This window comes from Cervus elaphus, chromosome 9, assembly GCF_910594005.1.
Source record: "Cervus elaphus chromosome 9, mCerEla1.1, whole genome shotgun sequence".
Classification (NCBI taxonomy): domain Eukaryota; kingdom Metazoa; phylum Chordata; class Mammalia; order Artiodactyla; family Cervidae; genus Cervus; species Cervus elaphus.
This window is the reverse complement of record NC_057823.1, coordinates 62,423,969-62,449,587: the sequence shown is the minus strand read 5'-3', so window position 1 is coordinate 62,449,587 and position 25,619 is coordinate 62,423,969. Positions and strand designations below refer to the sequence as shown.

At 40.4% G+C, this 25,619-nt stretch overlaps 2 protein-coding genes across 4 annotated transcripts in view; one reads left to right on the top strand and one right to left on the bottom strand.

Moving 5' to 3' along the window:
• Positions 1-25,619, bottom strand: part of HMGXB3 (HMG-box containing 3) — a 67,019-nt gene that overhangs the window by 24,978 nt on the left and 16,422 nt on the right. The window contains exons 7-14 of one of the 3 annotated variants that reach the window (XM_043913263.1): positions 22,690-22,836; positions 22,430-22,593; positions 20,152-20,327; positions 19,918-20,015; positions 17,568-17,666; positions 15,869-16,018; positions 10,546-10,847; positions 9,671-9,798 (exon numbers count right to left, since the gene is read on the bottom strand). In XM_043913263.1, the coding sequence (XP_043769198.1) occupies positions 9,671-9,798; positions 10,546-10,847; positions 15,869-16,018; positions 17,568-17,666; positions 19,918-20,015; positions 20,152-20,327; positions 22,430-22,593; positions 22,690-22,836 (1,264 nt within the window). Of the gene's footprint in view, positions 1-9,670; positions 9,799-10,545; positions 10,848-15,868; positions 16,019-17,567; positions 17,667-19,917; positions 20,016-20,151; positions 20,328-22,429; positions 22,837-25,619 lie in introns of all 3 variants that reach the window. The other 2 variants (XM_043913262.1, XM_043913261.1) reach the window with 2 other exon arrangements.
• LOC122700396 (short transmembrane mitochondrial protein 1-like) lies at positions 3,499-4,169 on the top strand. Its single transcript, XM_043913272.1, has one exon. The coding sequence runs from the start codon at positions 3,553-3,555 to the stop codon at positions 3,694-3,696; it is 144 nt and encodes a 47-aa protein (XP_043769207.1). The 5' UTR covers positions 3,499-3,552; the 3' UTR covers positions 3,697-4,169.

Sequence of the window (25,619 nt, the reverse complement as noted above, 5' to 3'; positions counted from 1 at the left end):
TAAATTACCACCTAAAAGGCTGAGAAAAATAAGAACAAGCAAAGCCTAAACTCAGCAGAAGGAAGGAAATAATAAAGATGAGAGAAGAAATAAAACAAGATTAAATAATAGAATGAAATCAATAAAACCAAGTGCTGGTTCTTTGAAAAGGTAAACAAAATTGCCCAACTTCTGGCCAGGCTCACCAAGAAAAGAGGAAGAACCCAGATAAACAAAATAAGAAACAAAGAAGAAATAGCAACTGATACTGCTGAAATACAAAAACCAGAACAGAATCCTACAAACAATTATATACCAACAAATTTGACAAACTAGAAGAAATGGACAAATTTCTAGAAACATACAGCTCACCAAAATTGAATCAAGAAGAAATCCATATTTGAACAGACTGATTACTAGAACTGAAATAGACTATGTAGGGAAAAAAACAAAACCAAAAAACTATCTACAAACTAAAGTCCAGGATCAGATGGCTCCACAGGCAAACAATACCAAACATATAAAGAAGAACTTTTACTGACCCTTCTCAAACTCTTTCAAAATACCAAAGCAGAGGGAACATTCCCAAAGATATACGAAGCCACCACCACCCTGATACCAAAACCAAACAAAGGTAATGCCAAAAAAGGAAAACTGTAGGTCAATATCCGTGATGAATATAGATGTAAGAATTCTCAACAAAAACACTAACCAAATCCAACAATACATAGAAAAGATCAGATACCATGACCAAGGAGGTTCATTTCAAATTCACAAGGATGGTTCAATATACACAAATCAATTAATATGCTACACCACATCAACAGAAGAGAAAAAACATGTAATCATCTCAACAGATGCAGAAAACACACTTGACAAAATTCAACATCCATTCACGATTAAAAAAAAAAAAAAGACTTAACAAAATGCATATAAAGGGAACATATCTCAATATAATAAAAGCTATTTATGATAAACCCACAAATGATATAATACCCAACAATGAAAAGCTGGAAGCCTTTCCACTAAAATGTGGAACAAGACAAGGATGCCCACTCTCACCACTTCTATTCAACATAGTATTGGAAGTCCTAGCCACAGCAATCAGAGAAGAAATAAAAATTGGAAGGGAAGAGGTAAAACTGTCACCACTATATGCAGATAACATGATGCTATACACAGAAAACCCTGAAGACTTCAGAAAAAAACAGTTAGAATTGATAAATGAATTAAGCAAGGCAGCAGGATACAAGATTAACCCACAGAAATTGGTTGCAGTTCTTTACACTAACAGTGAAGTAGCAGAAAGGTAATGTAAAAAAATAATACCTTTAAAAACCACACTCCCCCAAAAATAAATAAATAAAATACTTAAGAATACTTTCACCTAAGGAGGTGAAAGACTTCTACACTGAGAGTTATAAAATATTAATAAGGAAACTGAAGATGATTCAAAGAAATGGAATGATATCCCATGTTCTTGGTTGGAAGAATTAATATTATTAAAATGGCAACTATCCAAAGCAATCTACATATTTAATGTGATCCCTATCACATTACCCAGGATATTTTTCACTAGAACAAATAATCCTAAGATTTATATGGGACAATGAAAGACCCTGAAGGAAAATAACAAAGCAGCAGGCACAACCCTTCCAGACTTCAGACAATGCCCCAAAGCTACAGTAATCAACACTGTGGTATTGGTACAAAAACAGACACACAGATCAATGGAACAGAATAGAGAGCCCAGAAATAAACCCACACACCTATGGTCAGAGGTGGCAAGAATATAAAATGGGAAAAAGACAGTCTCTTCAGCCAAGTGGTGCTGGGAAAGTTGGACAGCTGCATGTAAATCAATGAAGTGAGAACACACCCTCATACCATCCACAAAAATAAACTCAAAATGGCTTACAGAGTTAAATATAAGACATTATAAAACTCCTAGAAGAGATCACAGGCAAAACATTCTCTGGCAAAAATTGTAACAGAGTTTTCTTAGGTCAGTTGCCAGGTCAATAAAAATTTTTAAAAAGTAAACAAATGGGATTTAGTCAAATTAACAAGCTTTTGCAGAGTAAAGGAAACCACAAACAAAAGGAAAAGATAACCTATGAAATGGGAGAAAATTTCGGTGAACAATGTGACCAACAGGGCTTACTCTCAAAGACATACAAACAGCTCATGTAGCTTAACAACAACAAACTAAACCACCTAACTGAAAAATAAGCAGAAGACCTAAACAGACATTTACCAAAGGTGACATGCAGATGGCCAATAGGTACATGAAAAGACGCTCAACATCATTATTAGAGAAATGCAAATCAAAACTACAATGAGGTACCACCTCACATCAGTCAGAATGGCCACCATTAAAAAGTCTAGACACAGAATGAAAGATCAAAAAAAGAAAAGAAAAAGGGTTATATACAATAAAAGCTGGAGACTGTGAGGAGAAAAGGGAACTACCCCCTCCACTGGTGGAATGAAAACTGGTGTGGCCACTATGGAAAACTAAAAATAGAACTACCATATAATCCAGCAATCCCACTCCTGGGCATATATCCAGAGGAAAACATGGTGTGAAAGAATACACGTACCCCTGCAGCAGCAGTATTCACAACAGCCAAGACGTGAAAACAACCGAAATATCCACGAGAAGGATGAACAAAGAAGGATGGATGGATACACACACACACACTCACACACACACAGAATACTGCTGCTGCTGCTGCTAAGTCACTTCAGTCATGTCTGACTCTGTATGATCCCATAGACGGCAGCCTACCAGGCTCCTCCATCCGTGGGATTTTTCAGGCAAGACTACTGGAGTGGGCTGCCATTGCCTTCTCCACACAAAGAATACTGCTGCTGCTGCTAAGTCACATCAGTTCGTGTCTGACTCTGTGTGACCCCACAGACGGTAGCCCACCAGGCCCCCCGTCCCTGGGATTCTCCAGGCAAGAACACTGGAGTGGGTTGCCATTTCCTTCTCTAATGTGTGAAAGTGAAAAGTGAAAGTGAAGTCGCTCAGTTGTGTCCGACTCTTAGCGACCCCATGGACTGCAGCCTACCAGGCTCCTCCATCCATGAAATTTTTCAGGCCAGACTACTGGAGTGGGGTGCCATTGCCTTCTCCACACACAGAATACTACTCAGCCATAAAAAAGAACAAAATAATGCCATTTGCAGCAATAAGGATGCAACTAGAGATCATCATACTAAGTGAAGTCAGAAAGAGAAAGACAAATACCATATGATATCACTTATATGTGTAATCTAAAACAGCACAAATGAACCTATGTATGAAACAGAAACAGCCTCAGACACAGAGAACAGACTTGTGGGGGAGGGAGTCGGGGAGGGATGGACTGGGAATCTGGAGTTAGAAGATGCAAACTATTACATATAGACTGGATAAATAACAAGGTCCTACTATAAAGTACAGGAAACTATATTCAATATCCTGGGATAAACCATAATGAAGAAGAATATAAAAAAGGATATAGGAGGTAGGTCCCGACAGCCCTCGGAGCTGCAGCCGCCTTTCGCGCCCTCCTTGCCGACACTATGCTCCAGTTCTTACTTGGATTTACTCTCGGCAATGTGGTGGGAATGTATCTGGCTCAAAACTATGACATACCAAACCTGGCTAAAAAACTTGAAGAAATTAAAAAAGACGTGGACGCTAAGAAGAAACTCCCTAGTTGCTGAAGCCAACTCCAGCACTGCCTTCTGGATAAACTGTCTACTGTTCTCCAGGGCCTCCTTTACCGTCTGAACCAAAAGCTTTTGTTTTAATCTCCAGCCTCAGCAGTTTTCGTTTTCGCTAGACCTTGCATTGCCTTACAGCACAAAAGGGACCAGAAGTTAAGAACGACCCTTATTTCTCCAACATCCTCACTTCTTCCCTTCCTCCTTCCAGCCTCTTGGGAGGTCCTGAGAATGGAATCATGGTACTCGATTAGTTATCATACCTTTAGTTAGTAGTCTCTCCCTTATTCTTTGAGATTTCTACTACCTTTTCCAAAAGAAAAATGGATGAGTTTTGTGTAGTTGATGAGATCCAAATAATGCGTGTTTCAGAGTCTGGTAATTATAATGGGTTTTTAAACGTTTGGTACTAAATTATGTTGTTTCACAGTAGTAATTAAAATGAAAATCTGGAAGCTAAAAAAAAAAAAAAAGGATATATATGTGTGTGTGTATAACTATGTCACTTTGCTGTAGAGCAGAAATTAACATTATAAATCAACTATGCTTTAATAAAAAATAAGTTTAAAGAAAAGCAGTGATGTAACAGTTTCTATGTATCAAATTGACAAAGCTGAAAGAATTATAATGATGAGGAAGGACTTATGGTTCAAGATGGCAGAGTAGAAGGTATGTGCTCATCTCCTGCAAGAACACCAAAATTGCAACTAGCTGTTAAACAACCATTGACAGGAAGAAGCTGGAACCCATCAAAATAAGATACCCCACATCCAAAGACAAAGAAGAAGCTTCAGTGAGATGGTAGGAGAGGTGCAAACACAATAAAATGAAATCCCATATCTGCTGGGTGGGTGACCCACAAACTGGAGCACAATAATACCAAACGAAGTTCTCCCACTGTTGTAAAGGTTCTGAATTTCATGTCAGGCTTCCCAGCCTGGGGGTTTGAAAAGGGCCTGGGAACCCCCTGCCAATCTGGCCTTTAAGGCCAGTGGGATTTGATTATAGGACTTCCACAGGACTGGGGGAACTACAGACTCTAGTCTTGGAGGGCACAAACAAAATCTTGCCCACACCAAGACCCAGAAGAAAGGAATAGTGACCCAACAGAAGACTGAACCAAAACTACTTGCTAGAGTTGGAGGGTCTCCTGTGGAGGCATGGGTTGGCAGAGGCTCACCACAGGGACAGGGGCACTGGCAACATCAGACCAGGAAGTTCCCCCTTAGCGTAAACCCTCTTGAAGTTCACCATTAACCCTACCATAGAGCCTGTAGACCCCAAGGCTGGGTCAAACTACCGGGGAAGGAGTGCAACCCCACCCATCAGATGATTGGATTAAAGCTTTACTGAGCAAGGAAGGCCCTGCCCACCAAAGCAAGACCCAGTTTTTCCCATTGCCATTCCCTCCCTTGAGGAAGTTTATACAAGCCTCTTAGCCTCATCCACCAGAAGAGCAAAAAGAAGCACAGTCCCACAGCAGCTAAAACAAAAACCATATTACAGAAAGTTAATCACGATAAAAAGCAGAAAGTTATGTCCAAGACGAGGAGCTTCCCTTGTAGCTCAATCCATAAAGAATCTGCCAGCAATGCAGGAGACCTTGGTTCAATTCCTGGGTCGGGAAGATCCCCTGGGTAAGGAAATGGCAACCCACTCCAGTATTCTTGCCTGGAGAATCCCTGGACAGAGGAGCCTGGCAGGCTACAGTCCATGAGGTCACGAGAGTCGGACATGACTTAGTGAGGCTTCCCTGGTGGCTCAGACGGTTAAAGAATCTGCCTGTAATGCAGGAGACCTGGGTTCAATCCCTGGGTTGGGAAGATTCCCTGGAGAAGGGCACGGCAACCCACTCCAGTATTCTTGTCTGGAGAATCCCTTTGGACAGAGAAGCCTGGTGGGCTACAGTCCATGGGGTCACAAAGAGTTGGACAGGATGGAGCAACTAAGCACATGTCCCAGATGAAGGGACAAGATAAAACTCCAGAAAAACAACTAAATGAAGTGGAGATAGGCAACCTTCCAGAAAAAGAGTTCAGAATAATGATAGTGAAGATGATCCAGGATCTTGGGAAAACAATGGAGAAGATGCAAGAAATGTTTACCAAAGACCTAGAAGAACTAAAGAACAAACAGAGATGAATAATACACTAGAAGGAATCAATAGCAGAATAACTGAGGCAAAATAGATAAATGAGCTGGAGGACAGAATGGTGGAAATCACTGCCACAGAACAGAATATAGGAAAAAAAAGTGAAAAGCAATGAAGACAGCCTCAGAGACCTCTGGGACAACATTAAATGCACCAACATTCGCATTACAGGGGCGAGAAAGGACCCGAGAAATATTTGAAGAAATAACAGCTGAAAACTTCCCAAACATGTCCAGGGCATGATAAACCCAAGAAGGAATACATCAAAACACATACTAATCAAACTGATAATAGTTGAAGACAAACATAAAATATTAAAGCAAAAAGGGAAAAATGACAAATAACATACAAAGGAACTCCCAATCAGGCTATCAGCTGATTTCTCAACAGAAACTCTACAAGCCAGAAGGGAACGGCATGATATATTTAAAGTGGTGAAAAGAAAGAACCTACAACCAAGACTACTCTAACCAGCAAGACTCTCCTTCAGATTTGATGGAGAAATCAAAAGTTTTCCAGACAAAGCAAAAGTTAACAGAAGTCAGCACCGCCAAACCACTTCAGTTCACTCACTCAGTCGTGTCTGACTCTGCAACACCATGGACTGCAGCACTCCAGGCTTCCCTGTCCATCACCAACTCCTGGAGCTTGCTCAAACTCATGTCTATCGAGTTGGTGATGCCATCCAACCATCTTATCCTCTGTTGTCCCCTTCTCCTCCTGCCTTCAATCTTTCTCATAAGTAAGCATAATGTATATATTTTAGAAAACTTATGAATTTTTGCCTAACTAAAAAATTTATGACATTTTGATTCCACTTGTTTGACTTACCATGAATAGAATGCTATATTTAATTTAAAGAACTAAATGTGCAACAAACAATGAAGGTCTACTTTATAGCACTTTATAGTACTAACTTTATAGTTAGTACTTTGTAATAACCTATAATGGAAAATAATTTCAAAAATATTATATGTGTATATGTATAACTGAATCACCTCGCTGTGTACCTGAAACACTGTAAGTCAACTATACTTCAATAAAATACATATATTAAGGAAAAAAAACCATGCCAGGAAAGAAATTATAATGCTAATCTACTAAAGTTCTTAAAGTTAATAAGTGAGTTTTACAAGGTCATTGAATAAAGTTCAATAGATAAAACCCAATTATGTTTCTATACTAGCACTGAACAGTTAGAAATTGAACCATGTCATTTAACACTGAACAAAATTAAATGCCTGGGTATAAATCTAACAAAATACCTACAGGACCTACATGCTAAAAACAATGAAACACTGATGAAAAAAAAAAAAACACCACCTAATCAAATAGAAAGACAGACTATGTCATGTATTAGAATATTTTTAAGCATGCCAAACTTCTGCAAACTGGTCTACAGATTTAACACAATTCCAATTAGAATTCTAGAAGGATTCTGTAAATACTAACAAGTTGATTCTAAAATTCATATGGGAATGCAAAGAAACAAAAAGAGTTAAAACAATTCAAGAAGAACAAGGTTGGAGAATTTACACTACCCAAAGGATAAGAGTTACTACAAAGCAACAGTATTCAAGACAAGTGGTACTGGCAAAAGGACAGACAACACAACCAATGAAACCGACCTACATACACATGACTAAGCTGTTTTTCAATTAAGTAGCAAAGGCAATCCAAAGCAGAAAGGACTACTTTTTAACAAACAGTGGAATAAATGGATGTCCACATGGAAAAAATAAACCTCAATCTGGACCTCACACTTTATGTAAAAATGAATTAAAAATGGATTACAGACAAAAACCATAAATTATACAGCTTTTACCAGAAAACGTAGGAAAAATATTTATGATCGTCACCTAGATAAAGACAGCAATAACATCAAAACAATTGCTAAAATAAAATTTAATCAATTGGTCTTTATCATACTTGAAAATTTTTGCTCTATGGAAGATTCTGTTAGGAGAATGAGAATATAAGCCACAAACGTAATAAAATATCTGCAAATCACTTACCTGACAAAGGATGTATATGAGAATATATAGGGAACATTCAAAACTCAACAGCAAGAAAACTACCCAGTTCAATGGGCCAAAGATGGAACAGGTACTTCACCAAAGACACACAGATGGCAAATAAACCCACAAAAAGATGCTCAACTTCATTAGTCTTAAATACAAATCGAGACCACATTAAGTTATTACTACACACACCTATCAGAATGGCTGAAACATACACACACAAAATAGATAATACCAAGTGCTGACATATGAAGCAAATTGGAATTCTCACCCATCATTAGAGGGAACACAAAATGGCACCAACATAAGTAATTGGTTTGGTGATTTCTCATAAAACTAAATACACACTTACCACATGGCCCAGCAATGTGACTCCTAGGGTATTTACCCAAAATAAAATGAAAATTTAAGTTTAAACAAAAGCCTATACATGAATGTTTACAGTTATGAATACAACTGTCAAAATAGGTAAAAATGCAAACATTCCTCAAGGAATGAACAATCAAGTGTGGTGCTCTACACAATGCAAAACTACTCAACAATAAAAAGGAAAATCTACTGATACACAGAACGATATGGATGAACTTCAAAGACATATATATATAGTAAAAGAAGCCAGACTCAAAACACTATTCACTATAGATTTATATGACATTCTGGAAAGATAGAAATATATGGAATGAAGAAACTATCAAACGGTTGCCAGAGGTTAGGGGTGAGGGGTCATTAAGAGAGAATGGCGTTATTAAAAGGGACATTAAAAGAGAATGCTTTGGAGGTGATGAAACTGTTCTATATACTGATTGTGGTGGCAGTTACAAAACTCAGTGCATTTGTCAGAACTCAGAACTGCATAACAACAAAGTTTACTGCATGCACATATAAAACATAAAGTTAAATATTTTTTTAAAAAAAAGAGAGACTCCAAGTGCTATAGGCTGAGACAGACTGCAGGGAAATGGCACTCTCATTAGTTGTTGAAGTAGTACAAGTTCAGTCTGGCAATATAAGACATTAAAAGCATGAATTCAAAATAAGGCACCATAAGGTTCTGAAGACAAGGAGAATAATAAACACTTCATCTTCAGCACTCAATTCTACATATAAAACTCAAGATTCAAATTCTCAAAATGGTTAGTACATGGTCAATGTTCAATGAATGATGCTGATGAATAGAGGAAAAGCAATTCCACTTTTGAGCATCTGTCCAAAGGAAATAATTAAGGCTGTACACAAAGACTTAATTATAAAGAGAACTCTAAAATGGAACAGGGTCATATATTTCTCCTTAAAAATGGGATGCATTTTGCCACTTGCCAGCACAAGAAGATACCTATGATACATTGTGAAATTTAAAAACAACACTCCAAAACAACATCCAGCACAATCCCATTTTTGTTCAAAGAAAAACTGTTAAACCTATAAATCCTATACCTTCTTTTATTCTGTAGGGATGAAAAACACATCTGAAAGACTACAGAATACAATGTTGAATATTACTCTCATGACAGTAGGATTATTACTGATTTTTAGTTTTTTCTTTTTACTTGTCAGCGTTTTGTTTTTTCCACAACGAAGATCTGTTATTTTAAACTTAACTTTGTTTAAAAGAGCCCTAATAAGAGAGTCCTAACACTTCAGAGATAAACATAATCTTCTGGGGCTGGGCTATCCAGGAGCAAAGATGTCTTCTTCCTCAGAAGCCTCATCTGAGGGAAAATCCAATGCTCACAGGACCAGAGGTCTGACCCAGAGGCTGTCCTCAAACATGTCCTTTGAGGGTAAAAAGGCTGGCACCCACCTGTATAGATGTCCATGAAGCTGTGCAGGGCCAGACAATGGGGATTCAGACACATCTTCACCTGAGCAGTCACGACCTGCAGCCAACTGGCTGTCAGCAGCCAGCACTCCTGGGGCCCCGCCGGGGAGCTAGTACCAAGAATATTAAAAAAAAAAAGAAGGAAAATCAACCTTTTAATGCACTTCCTAGGCTCGGTGATCAACAGCAAACTCAAGACTTTAAATGTAGTAGGAAATGAAGGTGCTGGACCTTGTGCTCCAAGGATTTTCTTAGGTGGGTGTTCCTCCTTTGTTGGAATTGGGCTTATGGAATCACCCCTAAAGTTAACGCAATTCTGAACTTATTATCCAATTTAACAAGCCTAATGAACTCCCACGGAGAAGGGAATGGCAATCCACTCCAGTATTCTTGCCTGGAGAATCCCATGAACAGAGAAGACTGTCAAGCTACAGTCTATGGGATCACAAAGAGTCGGACATGACTGAGCCACTGGCAACCCACTCCAGTACTCTTGCCTGGAAAATCCCATGGACAGAGGAGCCTGGTGGGCTATATAGTCCATGGGGCTGCAGAGTCGGACACAACTGAGTGACTTCACTCACTCACTCAATGAATTCCCAAATCCAAGCATTTTACCGGGTAGTCCAGAAGTAAACTAAATCCTAAGCTGGGGATAGTATCATTTCAATAGAAATAATAATCACTATTATTATTATAATTTTATTTTTGGTGATTGCAAATGTAAAGGAAACCTAAGAAAAGCTGAAAAGAACATCTGCAAAGGTTATAGCCTTAATTGTATTTGAAGAAAGGGGTGATACAGGTTAAGTAAGATGGGGCAGCAAGGGGAGGGTAAATCTGAAAAGGGTGCTTACTTTTGTCCCCCTTTGAATAATGGGCTGCTACAGAGAAGGCACTGCGTGGATGGAGACTCGTAGTAATTTGACCAAGAGGTTTGCTCGATGGTGACCGTCTCCTCACTCACGTTGGACAGGACAAGCCGAGAGCTATTGAGTTCATGAATCAAAGAGAAGACCTCGGCCAGCTCTGACTCATTCTCAGGAATCTGCAGGACTTTGCGCAGCAGCTGCAGTGTTGACTGGCGCTGGATCTCCCTCTGGGCTGCGCTCAGGGGCTCTGTGGCACTTAACACATCCGGGAGTGGTGAGCTTGCCTCCTGGAAGAGAGTAGATCCATCACGAAACACCATCAAGGGCAAAAAAGAGGTGGCCATGGGCTAAAACCATGAGAGGGTGTGACTGGCAAAGGGAAGGGCCTACGATTGAGGTGGGAAACCTAGGTCCCTAAGCCACTCAGCTAATAACTCACTGTATAACTCACAGCAAGAGTTTTCTCTCCCTGGCACTATTTCTCTACCAGTAAAATAAGAGGATTATATACACCTCTTGGTAATGGTTTCAAGATTCTGCTCCCATTCACCAGCTGTGAGGTTTGGAGGATAACAGACCAGGGGTTCAATTCTGGATACGCCACTGAAGAGTTGTAAATGGGTAACCCCCTGCAATACCTCCAAAAATGAGGGATCAAAATACTAATAATCTCCTAGAGTTGTTGCAGAGTAAATGAGATAGTGCAAGTAAAGTATTCAGCATGCAACAAAAACTCTATGAATGGTAGTTTTGATACATAAACAGGCACCTGTAGAGCTTAAGCATTTATTTTTAACACCGTGTGGCTTCTGAATACAAGGGAACTTTATACACCAATCAGAGGCTTCCAGGAAACAAGGTTCTGAAACGGTCTCTGAAACAGGTCCTTCTTATACAGGTCCCTTTTCAATGGAGGTCCTTCCCTGATCTGTGCAAATGTAGCATCAATCACTCGATCCTTCACGCTCCTATAGTCCACTCCTTTACTGCATATTTCATTTTCTCATAGGCGGCAAGTCATTGTTCTCTCCCCTGCTTATTTACTGAATTTCTAATACCACCACTGAGGGCACACAAAAGATGCTAACTCATATTTGCTGGACATATTATATGTTGTTTCATGGAGGTTAACTGCATAACAACTTATTAACTCAGTATACCTGTGACAACTCTTGTCTTGCTATCTGTAATAGTTTGGTTACCTATCTTCCCCCTAAGCTAGACTGTAAGCTCCTAAAAGGAAGTGGGCATGTCTTATTCATCTTTGTATCCCCCAAAGCTGACCCATAACAGGCTTTCAATACATGCTTGCTGAAAAAATGAATTTGAATGAATGGCTATAGAAGAGCTGAGTGACACTAGAATGAGTTGCCCCAGGACGCTGTGTGTTTTCTCATTTACGACTATGTTGAACCATGGGATGATACTACCCTTTGGCTCTGAAACACAGATGAAAGATGGAAAGGAAAGAAGACCATTCCAGCCCAGAGATACTGCAGTCTTAATTACAGCCACTGGTGACAAACTGCATAGGAAATGTATGGTCACCAGGGGGCTCCAAAGAGAAGGCACATAAACTTAAAGGTCCTTGGGTTTCTGAACAGTGTTTTGTGGAAAACAATTATTTTCTTTTGTTTCTCTAAAATTTAGACAATTAGAATGTGAGGGAATGTATGAAGATGAGGGTCATGGGGACAGGCAGCTACCAGCTAGCTAAAGAAAAAAGAAAATAAAAAAGAGTGGGACTTGAAATCAACTGTCAAAAGGTCCCCAGATAATTCTTGTATGACCAAGAAAAGCTAAGTCACTTCACCAGTAGAGACCAACATCCACTTTCATAATGCAAGCCACATCGACAGCTACAATAAAATAGGAAAAAGGAATTCAGAGCATCTACCTACACAGGACCCAATTCCATTCCATAATCACTGACACATTATATATGCAAGCTCCAGCATTAGAAATATGGGGACTGGCAATTCCCTGGGACCAGTGGTTAGAACTCTGTGCTCTCACTGCCAAGGGCCTGGGTTCAACCTCTGGTTGGGGAACTAAGATCCCACAAGCCACGTGGCCAGAAAGAAAAAGGAGTATGGGCCAACAGATTACACTTGCCTGACAAGTGATTGTGGTCTTACAGGGAACTAAAAGGGTGTCAAGACAGGGTGTCATCAACATTTTCTATTTGTTTCCTTAGAATCTTTTTGTTTTAAACTTTTTATTTTGTATTGGGGTGCAGTCGATTAACAATGTTCTAATAGTTTCAGGTGAACAGGAAAGAATGTTTATATCCACAGTTTTATAGTAAGCAAAGTACTGATGTTGAAGCTGAAACTCCAATACTTTGGCCACCTGATGCGAAGAACTGACTCATTTGAAAAACTCTGATGCTGAGAAAGATAGAGGGCGGGAGGAGAAGGGGACGACAGAGGATGAGATGGTTGGATGGCATCACCAAGTCAATGAACATGAGTTTGGGTAAACTCTGGGAGTTGGTGATGGACAGGGAGGCCTGGTGTGCTGCAGTCCATGGGGTTGCAAAGAGTCGGATGTGACTGGGCAACTGAACTGAAGCAAAGTACCCAGAACATCTGAATTTTTTACACTTATCAGAAATTATTTCCATTTTGTAGACTAATCTTAATCTTTTCATGCATTAATAATTTACTATTAATAATATTTAATTATCGTTCTGTCACTAAGTCGTGTTTGACTCTCTGCGACCTCATGAACTGCAGCATGCCGGGCTTCCTGTCCTTCAATATTTCCCTGAGTTTGCTCAAACTCCTATCCCATTGAGTCAGTGATGTCATCCAAACATCTCATCCCTTGTCATCCCCTTCTACTCTTGCTCTCAGTCTTTTCCAGCATCAGGGTCTTTTCCAATGAGTTGGCTTTTCACATCAGGTGGCCAAAGTACTGGAGCTTCAATACCAATGAAAATTCAGGACTAATTTCCTTTAGGATTGACTGGTTTGATCTCCTTGCTGTCCAAGGGACTCTAGAGAGTCTCCAGCATCACAGTTCAAAAGCATCAATTCTTCAGCACTCAGTGTTCTTTATAGTCCAACTGTCACATCCAAACATGACTACTGGAAAAACCATGGCTTTGACTAAAGGTCTGCCAATAGACCTCTGGTGGCAAAGTGATGTCTCTGGCTTTTTAATACGCCGTCTAGATTTGTCACAGCTTTTCTTCCAAGGAGCAAGCATCTTTTAATTTTGTGGCTGCAGTCACCGTCCGCAGTGATTTTGGAACCCAAGAAAATGAAATCTGATACTGTTTGCACATTTTCCCCATCTATTTGCCATGAAGTGATAGGACTGGATGACATTACAATTTATTTTATTTCAATGGTAGACACAGGTTATCTCTAATTTTATCTGTTATAATTATAGAATGTGTGATGTTTCAGACGGGCTTTATTTCAGATATTTTGTTTAATTCTGGGAATATGTATTCTCGTATTTGTCAAAAGTATCTGTTCTGAATTTGAGTCCCAACACTTGTCAAGAACCATGTAGATGTATGTTTGTATGTGAGCACTGAAAGTTTTATTCTGGAAACTGACTTAGGAAATAGTTCAAACAAACAAAAAGTTAATCTGGGGTACAAAATTTATACCCTGGGGTATAATCTGGGGTATAAATTTATAGATCTAAATCAATTTTCTTTATATTGCACTGGAATTATCCCTGTTTATTAAATAACATTCACTTTCTTGAAGGAAAAAAAAAAAGACATAGTGTGGTTGATGTGCTGTGAAGAGGAGCACATTAACCACATGGGGAAATCAGAAGGAAAAGCTCACTGCCAGCAGAGGGCACCCTGTGTAACAGAATGTGACAGAAGGTATGGAAGCACTCCACATGCAGTGCTGAGACTCCTCGAAGCTTAACTCGAGTTTTCTCTAGTGCTCACGGCCCCAAGAATAGAAGGCCCAGATCTAATCCACCTTGCCTGCTTTGTTTTACTGATGGGGAAACTAAAATTCAGGATAGGGAAAGCAAGCAACTTAGGGTCACTTCCAAGCAGGTCTCTCAACTCCTATTCTCAGTGTTTTCCTTTTAGTTCCACTTCTCTTTCTCACAATAACCTCAGAATACTACCTCGAGCACAGAAAGAGATCTGAAGATTAGGGGTGAGATTCACTGCCAGAAAACCCCCTCCCTCCCATATACACAGAAAACTGAGCTTGAAGAAATCCTCCCTAACCTAGTTCTGTCCACTCACAAACCCCCTGACCTCCTGACATAACCTTCTGGGCCTCTCCATGGCTCAAGGACATTCAGTATAACCCCACTGCCTGAAAAACAAACTGCCTAGTCTTAGCATTAAAGATCCTCCATGATACACGGTCCCAATCTTTTAAGACGTCTTTTCCATACTCCTCCCTATACACTCTCTCCTCTAACCCAATGGAACATCAGACTGCCTACCTCCTCACATCTACTCATGCCTATCCTTGAGGATATTGCACACCTTTCCCTCCCACCCACATCCTGCACATCTCGTGAGGTGTGGGTTAGATCTGGAGGGGCCAGGCTCCATTTTGGATCCTGACCTGCTCTGTGAGCCATCCTCTTTCCCTCCAAAGCATGAGTTGAGATCTCTCTCTATGTTCATCCCAGTCATTCTGTTCACTGCCTTAGGTAGGTACACTTTCTGTTCACTTAAAAAAAAATTCCTATGTGGAATTCAGAGGTCCCCTGAAACTGCCCATTTTCCCTGGTTCCAGTAAACAAACAAACAACAAAAGCAAGCCCTAAGGAGTCAAGTGGAATGTGTTTTACTATCCAGCAGTTTGGTCCCACTTCAGGGAGCAGGCCTGCCAAAACAGCTAGAAGTAAAGCGCTATGCTATGGTTGGCCAAATGCTCTGCAAGGAACCTGAGTAGCAGCAATCTCATCTACAAAGTCCTGAGGCTGGCACTCTGTATTTACCAAAATTCTATTTATAGGTCCTTCAACAACCTCAGAGCTAAAATGATGTAACCTCTCTAACCCTTTCTTCTTAAGAATCCTCACTAAGGCCTGTGTTGGCTATTTTTTTCTCTGTGAATGAACTCTTGGTCCACTGAGCTAGAAGGTTCTTGGAGATCAAGGTATCTGATAAACTCCCTTATCTTAGCCAAGAGGATAAGGAAGCCCAGAAAGAAGGCACTGGCCAGGTTCAGAACCTAGAACCTGGCTCCAGTCCTGGTGCTAACTACAATATGTACCAAGAAATCCTTTTATTTCTCCTAAAGCTGAACTGCTAACAGAGCCCTGTCCAAGATTGGGAGGTGTGTTTGGGGAAGGAACTCACGAGAACCTTGGTGGTTTTCTCAGTCCGGTCTTTGGCAAGGTTAAAACCACAGCTGGGACAAATCCGAGGTTTATGCCGGTTGGTGTAGACATAGCTACAAGAGGGATTCTTGCACTTTCCCCGACCTCGTGATGTAGCCAGGCCCAAATCCTAAAAAATAAGACCACATTTCAATTCTACAAGTCAATTTACACCTGTGCAGAACCAAGAATCAGGATGACTTGCTATTGGTAAAACAGAGGAGAGTGGCAATTACAAACCCAGATTTAGACCAGCTCTCAAAGAGCCTTGAAACAAGATACTTTTTCTGTGGTTATCCCCTTTCAGTCTTAATATAGCCTGAACAGTTTTGGCAAATCCTCCTATCTGTGAAACAAATGAGTTGAATCTCAAAGGTCAGAAATTCAAATGCCTTCAGGGTCCAGACAATCAGCAGTGAAGCAGGTCTATTCTAACAAAGTGCCAGGGGGACCAAAGACTTCAAGCTCCATCTGAAGAAATATTGTGACCTGTGGCCTCCACAAGCTCACAGCTCCGGCACTGAGGCTCTTACAACAAGCTGCAGTCTAATCAGCTGAAGAGAGGGTCCTGGGCAGTCCCCACCAATTGATGCCCCCAGTGGCCTCCCATAGCCACAGGGGAGACAGTGCAGGGATGGACAGCACAAAGAAGGGAGTGATTAGGCCTTTGGAAAATGAAGCCTGAGCAGCTCTCCAGGATGAGAGAGACCCTCTTCCCAAGATACGGCCGGACAAGGCAATGACCCACCATACTATGTTGTCTTGTTCCTACTAAATGCCCAGAACAGGGCATGGCACAGAGAATGTGCTCAATAGAAGTTTTTGAATTTTTAAAAATCATGAATTTTAAAAAATCTAGCTGCTTTCTCAAAATCTGTGCATCTCACTCCTCCAGGGAAACTGCCAAAGGTTACCTGACTGGTTGGTACCTTAAGGATCAACAAAATTAGAGAGTATTGAGCAAGAGAAGCCCCAAAACATGCTTTCTAAGCCAACAGAGTATTTTTACAGTGAAAACTGAGGACCAGAGAAGGAAAGAGCCTGAAGGTCAGGTGGCATGCCAGCAGTAGAGCCAGAACCACTTCTGCACTAGGTCTTCCGACATCTAGTATTTATTTCACTGCTCCAGGCTGCTTAGCCTGCAAAAGGATGACCCCAGAGGCACACAGTCGTTTATTGGGACGTTAATATGTTATGTTAAAAATAAAAGCAGGGGACAGAAAACCCTGGTGGGAAACACCAGGCTGAACAAAATAAGTTGCTTTTACTAAATCACTCCTCAAACCCTATCAGATACTAGTACCGAATGTGACTGTTTTAGGGAGAAAAAAATACATTTCTCAAACTTACATGTAGAGCACTAAAAGGTCTAAAGACAGCTGAATGCTGAAGCTGGACTGAATTCTCAGTGACTTTCCAAGAGAACTACTCTCAAGAGAAATACCTTGGTCAGCAGGCCTGCACTTCATGGATCCCACTTGGGAAAAACAAGAAACCTAGCTGATTCACTCAGTAACTACTATGATTTTTTCCAGTGACGAGATGTTTCGAATCAATGATCGAGCCTTCACCCTACCCTCACTCCCAAGTACCACCCCCCATGCCCCTCAGACTCCTACTCACCCTCTACCACACAACCAAACCACCCCTGTGTCCACCCATCACTTAGTTCCACTTACCAGTGTGACAGTGCAGCTGTACTTATATGGAGGAAACATATCAGGCTTGACCTCCACAACTTTCACCTGAGAGGTCCTATTGGCTTGGCCATTTGATAGCTGCAGATCAAAACAAATTACTTAGTGCTTTTGAGCCTCAGTCAAGCTCTTGAGGTCCTATGTACTGAAACAGCTTGAGGAAACAGTTGCCCAGGAAGTTGTAGAGCTACGCTCCAAATGAGCCCTCTGGGATGCCAGTCAGCAGTAACCAGCCCACCAAAGGTTGAGTGTCGCTTTCAACTCCCGAGGTTGCCACATTCCTTTGCACAGCTTCTAACACTGCATATTAGTAGCACTATAAATCAGATTTACAACTACTATCAAGTGAGAAAAGCATATAATTGCTCTATACACAAATATGTGGTTGAATTATGCTGACATAAAGAAGTCTGTGGAATTCCCTGGCAGTCCAGTGGTTAGGAATCTGCACTTCCATGGCCAGGGGCCTGTGTTTGATCCCTGATTAGGGAACTAAGATCCCATTTTTTTCAGCACGGCCAAAAAAAAAAAAGAATGAAGTCTGAAAGATTATTCACTAAAATGTCACAGGTTGAGGGGAAGATAATGGTTGTTTCCCATTTTACCAGTAGCTATAAAATTTTCAAATGTTCTACACAAAATGCAAAAAAGATGAAGAAAGCATTCTAAATTAAAAATAACTATTCTGTAATAATTTAATTTTCAGAATATAAGACCTCATGCAAGTTAACTGGTTTAAGACTACTAGCAAGAGCGCTTATGGCTTTTTACAAATACCGAATTTGCAAATTAGAAGGAAACTGCAGAGGAGACTGGCAATTTATACACATGAAGGGATTCTTAGGCCTGGAGATCTAGGAAGTAGCCGAAGCAGACTCATTACCATCCTTCTATAGTCAAAGATCACACATGCACCCAGAGGTGTCACCACTACTGGGTGAAAAAAGATCAACCTTCAAAGTAGAAGCTGGCTGATACCCTTGTTGGATAAAAGCAGTTACCTGACAGCACAGGGCAAGGGAGAAGGCAGACTGATATTTCTATTCCAATTTGGTCCCTTTTGGGGTTTTCAATTTCAAACTGAGGGGTCATGAAATTAACTTAATGGGCTGAAATCAGGATTTTGAAAAAGAAATGGAAAAATGACTGCATTTAATATGGGCATAGCTTCATTAAGCTTTTAATGTGTAGCTGTATGTATATGCCTACTGATGTAGAAATGTGTTACTGACAGGCATGCTCAGAAAAGTGCTGATTTAAGGAATTTTGATCATATTCAGGTCACATATGGCAAAGAGAACTAAAACAAAAAATCTAAGAAAAAATGTGCTTCAACACATGCAATTTTGACACCTGGTAATAAATCTTTAACAGCTTTATAATTAAATGGAATGAACTATACTGGTTACAAGCCAGTGGATGAGATGACTGGATGGCATCATCGATTCAATGGACATGAACTTGGGCAAACTGGGAAACAGTGAGGGCAAGGAAGCCTGGTGCGCTGCAGTCCATGGCATTGTGGAGAGTTGGACTTGACTTGGTGAATGAACAAGCAGCCAGTATATGGAGAAAGAGCCATTCTTTTAGGTTTAAAAGATTACATTTAAAACATAAACAGAAAAATGCAGGAAAGCACTTGAGGGCTGAATAGTACACACCAGACTGTCAATAATTGTTATTTCTAGGTGACAGGATCCTAAGACTTATTTTCTTTCTGCCTTACCTGAATTTTCTATATTTTCTATAGCAATCATGCATTCATTTTTTTCTAAAAAGATATGACAACTAAATGCAGTATCTAATCCTAGACCAGATCCTGTACTGAAGTAGAAAATGCTATAATGGACTTAACTGGGTAAAACCGACAAAATTGGAATACAAATGAAAAAATATCAATGTTTCATTCAGTAACAAACCACCTCTATTTTTAGGAAATGCACAATTAAGCATTAAAGAGTAAAAGGCCATGTTACCCTTAAATTATGCCTATTTTAAATACACACACACACAATGGGGAAGATACATGAGCACAAACGATAATGCAAAATGGGCTAATATGTTAACAGTAGGTGACGTTAGAGAGTGCATGGGTGCTCTTTGTACTACTTTTATTCTTACAACTTTTTTGTTTTAAATTGTTTCTAAATAAAAGTATACATAACAAGAAATTAAAAAATAGACATGTCATTCATGCTAAACCTACTCCCAGAGCTCTACCAGTATAATAATGGGGGCTTTTTGCCTATGGCTTTGAGACACTCAATGGAAGCCCTGTATTCAGAGCAGCCAGCACCCCCCATGGAGCTCCCCCTCTGGGGAATGGTCTTACCTTCACCTCACCAGTGCTAGATGGCTGTTGGATGGGCTGGCCCAGCTGCTTCAGTGTGCTTGGCTTCAGGCCACAAGTCCTCACAGAGGGAGTCTTATCTGAGACAACCAGGAGCCAAACTGGTGACTTAAGTGCATTCAGAGTCGCCCTAAGTCTCTCATCTCCATGCTCAACCCCCACTCCTGCCCCCTTCCCTTTCAAAGTCCCTCCTCCCGGGTCTGTCCCAGACCTTACCGCTCAGAGGAAAGGCCTGCCTGGCCCTGGGCAGTCCCATGCTGCTGCCTCGGCCCACATTAGCTGGGGCTGGAAGAATTGCTCTCATGGGTCTTGCTGCAGCCAGTAATGACGGCTTGCCCCGTGCCCTCCCTTTAAGCTCTGGGGCTCTGGGCATAGGAGTGAGCAGGTCAACTCTGAAAAAAGAGAAAAAAAGAAGGAAACTCTCCTAGAAATTCCAGACCAAAGGGAAGAAAATCAAAATGCTATCTCCAGATAGCACTTTATTAGAGGAATACCGTCCTGGTTAAAATGTCAGACTTTAGACATTAATTAAACCATTAAGTAGCTCTGTAACCCTAGGCAAGAGATCTCTGTTTACCTCAAGTTTCTAATATGTAAAATGGGAAAGTAATTACAGGTACTTCATGGGTCATTATCAAGATTTTTAAAACATGCAAAACTGTGCCTACAGTGAGGAATTATCAACAGCCAATGTAGTTATAACATCTAATCCACCCCCAGTCAGCTCAAGTATTTAAAGTGTATCAGTCTCCCACATGAGGGCTGCTGAGAGACCCTGGAGAACAAGGTCCATGTTTTCTTCATCTCTGTAGCTCCAATTTGAGCATAAAGCCTGTCCATAGGAGGCCTCAATACACCTTGGCTAAAGTGCTTCAGCTGCCCAAAGCAAAAGTGCACAGCATCCTTCTCTAAGGACACAGAACCATCTCAAAGTATTGATGTATTGTTAAATTTTAAAAGGCAATGAGTCAAAGTATGTATGTTATGCTGCCATTTGTGTAAAGAAAGGTGGGGGAAAAAATACACACACACACACACACAAACTGACCTTGAATAGCATGTATTAGGGGAACTGACCTACACGTACTAAAAAGCTCAGTGATAACTGCACAGCCCTCCCTCCATATCCAGAGTTCCCCATCTAACAGATTCAACCCACTGCACACCACGTAGTACAATAGTATGTATGTATTGGAAAAAATCCATCTGTAAGTGGACCCACACCATGCAAGCCCATGTTTGTTCAAGAGTTAACTCTGTATGTACATACATCACATGTATTTTTCCCACTTTACACAAATGTCAGCATAACATACATATTTTAATATCTTGACTTATTATAAATACACAAACACACTACTATCTGTTTATATATACAGATATATATATATATATACACAGATATATACATATATGTTTATATATAAGATAAGATTATCTCTAAAAACACAAAGTTGGGAATATTGTCTCTGGTAAATGGGAACGGAGCACTGAAGTATGGGACAGAAAGATTTTTTTCAGTATGTATTTCTTACATCTTAGAGTTTGAACTAAGTATATTTTCTATTCAACAATAAAAAATTTCATCATAATAATATAAACCAGAATTTCTAAACCATGACACTACTAACATTTTGGGCCAAATAATTCTCTGGCAAAAAAGGCTGTCCTGGGCAGTGCAGGATGTCTCGCAGCATCCTTGGCCTCTATCAGTAGATGCCAGCAGCACTCTCTCCCCAATTGTATCAACCAAAAATGTCTCCAAACACTGCCACAATATCCCCTGGGGCACTGTGCCCCTTTGAGAACCACTGATATAAACAAATAAGGAATTTCCATTGTAAGATGATAGCTGCCTCTGGAAAGCAGCTACATAGAGCATCCAGTTAAACCTCTAAAAAAGGGAGGGAAAACAGCCTATACTTACGGACTTCTCCTATCTGAAAGCTTTACATGTGATCTTTTTCAGGCAGTATGATCAGGCACTGAGGATATGATTTATTTTTTTTTTTTAAGAAGACCCAACTCAAAATTTTCCAGAGGGGGAGAATCGGTATGAAGTGACTGTGCCCAGTCAAATAGAAGCCCAGGAAAGAGTCACAATCAGAATTTAGTTCTCTGACCACCAGGACAGGAATCTTTACGTAAGATTCCTTAATAATGCCTCTCTTTCCAAATGTAGGAGCCAGGATTGGATACTAGGGCTGTAACACTGCCCACAGTCTGTACTAGCAAGACTCTACAATAAATGCTTTAGGGAGACTGACAAGAAGAGATGTATAAGGACCAAGACAGTAGTGAAAAGACAGCAGAGTATAGGAGAGAGGGCAAATCAATGTCTCTAGGCCTTGGTTTCTGTATCTAACATAGAAACCATGAATTGGGCTCTGTTGCCTCTCTCAGGAATGCTATAAAGACATGGACAAAACAAAGACAGGGCACTTCACAAGCTGCTGTTCTAAACGCAATGCTATGTATAAACACACGGGGTTACCCTGTAGGCTTTTTAGGAGCAGGGAGTGAACCGGAGGTGCTGGTCCCCTCGGCTGGCCGTGGCACGTCTAGTCCAGGACTGTCATTTTCAGTTGTCCCCAGCGAGACCTCAGGCTTGACCACTGGCGTCTTAATGACTGCTGTATCATGATTCCCAGGAGTTTCCTTGACCAAAACATGGGCATCTGAGATGATCACTTCCTCCCACTCATTCTCCTCACCCACTTCTCTTGGAGGAGCTACACTGAGGAGCTGGCTTACAGCTTCTGAGTTCTCCAGAGTCAGTTTGGAAGCGTTTTCCTTGGTGGAATTTTGCTCAGTGGTGACAGGCTGCTGATTTCTTTTAACCACAGAGCCTTTGGAGGAGACACCAGAAGTCAATTCCACTTTGACTTTGGCTGGCTTTTCCTAGAAAAAATAAGAAAACCTTTTATGCATGTGGCATTTTACAACTGACAACACATTTACAAATATTCTCTCATTTGATCCTCATAACAATATTGTATAGGCAACAGATAAGAAGCTGAGGCTGAGAGAGGAAAAGGCTGACTTCAGGTCCCAAGTTTTATAAAACTGGCCTGAACCTAAGTCTTCTGATTCCAGTTTCCTTTCACCATAATATTCAAGGCTACAGTTAGGATAAACCTATTCTTCTAATAAATTTCTTAATGACATGTTTCTTTAGGTTTCAGCAAACAAATGCTAGAATTTTTTACCTTGACCTCTGACTGTCCAAGGCCTACTCCCTAAAAAAATTTCTTAACAGTGGTTATGTCCAGAATGTGTCTCAGAGGGTGTTTCTTCCACATGAATAGTGAAAGGCACTATAAACTAGAAGACAAAACACAAAAGCTGGGTTCTGTCTAGGCTCTGCTTCCTCCTAACTGTTTATGTCACCTGAGGCAAGCTTCATCTGATTCCTCATTTCCCATTATGGAAAAAGAGAGCTCTTGGGTCAACCGCAGGAAGACAGCCTTTTGGGAGACTTAATTGTTCATGGAGGAGGAGCAGGACCCCTCTTTGCATTTTTCAGGAAGCTCAGTACCTGTGGCCAATGCCATTAAATTTCAGTATTGTCTCCCAGTCAGTGACTACCAAGAACCCCTGACATTTCTAAAGTCCCTCTGGGCCACATGGTGCCTCTGGCTAAGAACCAACAGAGACGACCTTTAAGAAATCTCCAATAAAGCATTCTTAGGTTCTAACACACAAGGACAAACCATGAGGACAAGAAACATTCTTAGTAAAGTGTACCCAGCTTTGTGACTGCTCAAGAGGGAAGTCAGCAGAAAAACAGGAGACATGTTAAACCATGAGATATTTGAGCAAAATGTTGCCCACTAAGTAGGCTATAGACAAAAACTCTTTGCAGGAAGACTGAGTAATTTAAGCAAACAGAGCAAAAAACCTTGAGCTAGTGATCTCACAATTCCTTCACTCAGCGTACCCTTTTTAGATGTCACTTTCTTTCAAGATGGAAGACAAATACTACCAGCTCCTCATGCAGAGACCTCAATTACTGCTATAGGAGTGAGGCCTTGAGCTAAAGAGCCTTATATACCATCTTTTGTTCCGTCCAACTCACTGGGAACTGTGCCACATGTTTCTTGGGCTAATTTTAGCCAGTATGAACTCCAGAACAATATAAGAAAAGGTGAGTCATTTCCTGAATGGCATGGACATATTTGGAACTTTCAGAAACTATTTATACTTGCTCCTTCAAAAATCAGAACTCAAGAAATCTTAAGATTCTGCAGCTTAACAGCACAGCAATGCCTGCAGTTTGGTTCAGTGGAAAAGGCAATAGCATAATTAACAATGTGAATGTAACAAGTCATTTCTCCTCAATCTATTTTTCCTCAGCTGGAAACTGGGAGTTGAACTAGATGATAACCAAAGTCACTTTTATCTCTAAAATTTTAAATGCATTTATGCTACAACGTTACCCTTTTTCTTCTCACACTTATTCTGTTTCAAGGAGACTTAGAAGTCACAGTACATGCTCTTTACATGGTAATTCTTTTTAAAAAATATTTACTTATTATTTATTTGGCGGCATCAGCTCTTTGTTTTGGTGAATGGGCTTAGTTGCCCCCAAGGCATGTGGGATCTTAATTCCCCAACCAGGGACTGAACCTGTGTCTCCTGCATTAGGAGGTGGATTCTAAACCACTGGACCACCAGGGAAATCCCTACATAGTAATTCTTGGAAAAACCTTGGAGAAAAAAATTCTGGCTTAGCAAGTAAAGACAGGAGACAAGCAGCTAAGAAAAAAAATGTATGCATGTCATGAATTCGATCTCAGAAAGAGAATGGCTTAAAAATTATTTCAATAAAAGGGAGGGGAGAAGACAAAATGAAAAAGGAAAGAAAGCCAAAGTCAAAACAGAATCTGAAGCAGATTATGCACAGGATCGGTTAGACTATTTCACACAGGAAACAAGGTCATTTGACAGATCTGCTGTGCATCAGTGAAGAAGGGCCAAGGAGGAGTTCAATTACTACCCAATTCAATCTTCCTACCGCAGCTGTGGAAGTATATTTTGGGAGAATAATTAGGGTGGGAATAAATGAAATGGCTTCACAACAACACAAAAACTCCACAAAGCCCTAGGTATTTCCTGCCCCTTGAAGTGTTAATGTTCACAGCAATAACAGAGATAATTATACTCCTGCCAACAATGGGAGCAGTGCACCCCTACAATGACTGAATACATAATTACACTAGAAATGAACCATCCACTTTGCAAGGATAATTTCACCTGACCCCTCCAACAACCCTACTGACGTAGGTAATATTGTTAATTTCTATTTACAAATGAAAGGAAGCCTAAATCAAGAACAGAAATGTAGAATGACTTTCCCAAGGTTACAAAGTTAAATACCTGAGAAGTAGGGGTTTGAACTGAGGAAGCTGACTTCAGAATTATATTCTTAATTATTAACCTATTCTGTCTCCAAAACTGGTGCTATCCTGAACTTCAATACTTAGCCAGAGGGCAAAAGTCACTATCCTGATAATTTTCTGAGAAATGTTCTGTGGAAAATGCCCCAAAGGAACTTAGTAAGTATGACACTATGTAAGTTTTCTCTATAGAGAAAATAAGTTTGGACCATGAGTTGAAACACATGATGAACACAATCCTAGCCTGAACTATTTTCACAAAAACAATGCCTTTTCTTTCCTTTT

Excerpts from the sequence above, each read along its gene's own strand:
- LOC122700396 (XM_043913272.1), top strand. The coding sequence starts at position 3,553 with ATGCTCCAGTTCTTACTTGGATTTACTCTCGGCAATGTGGTGGGAATG.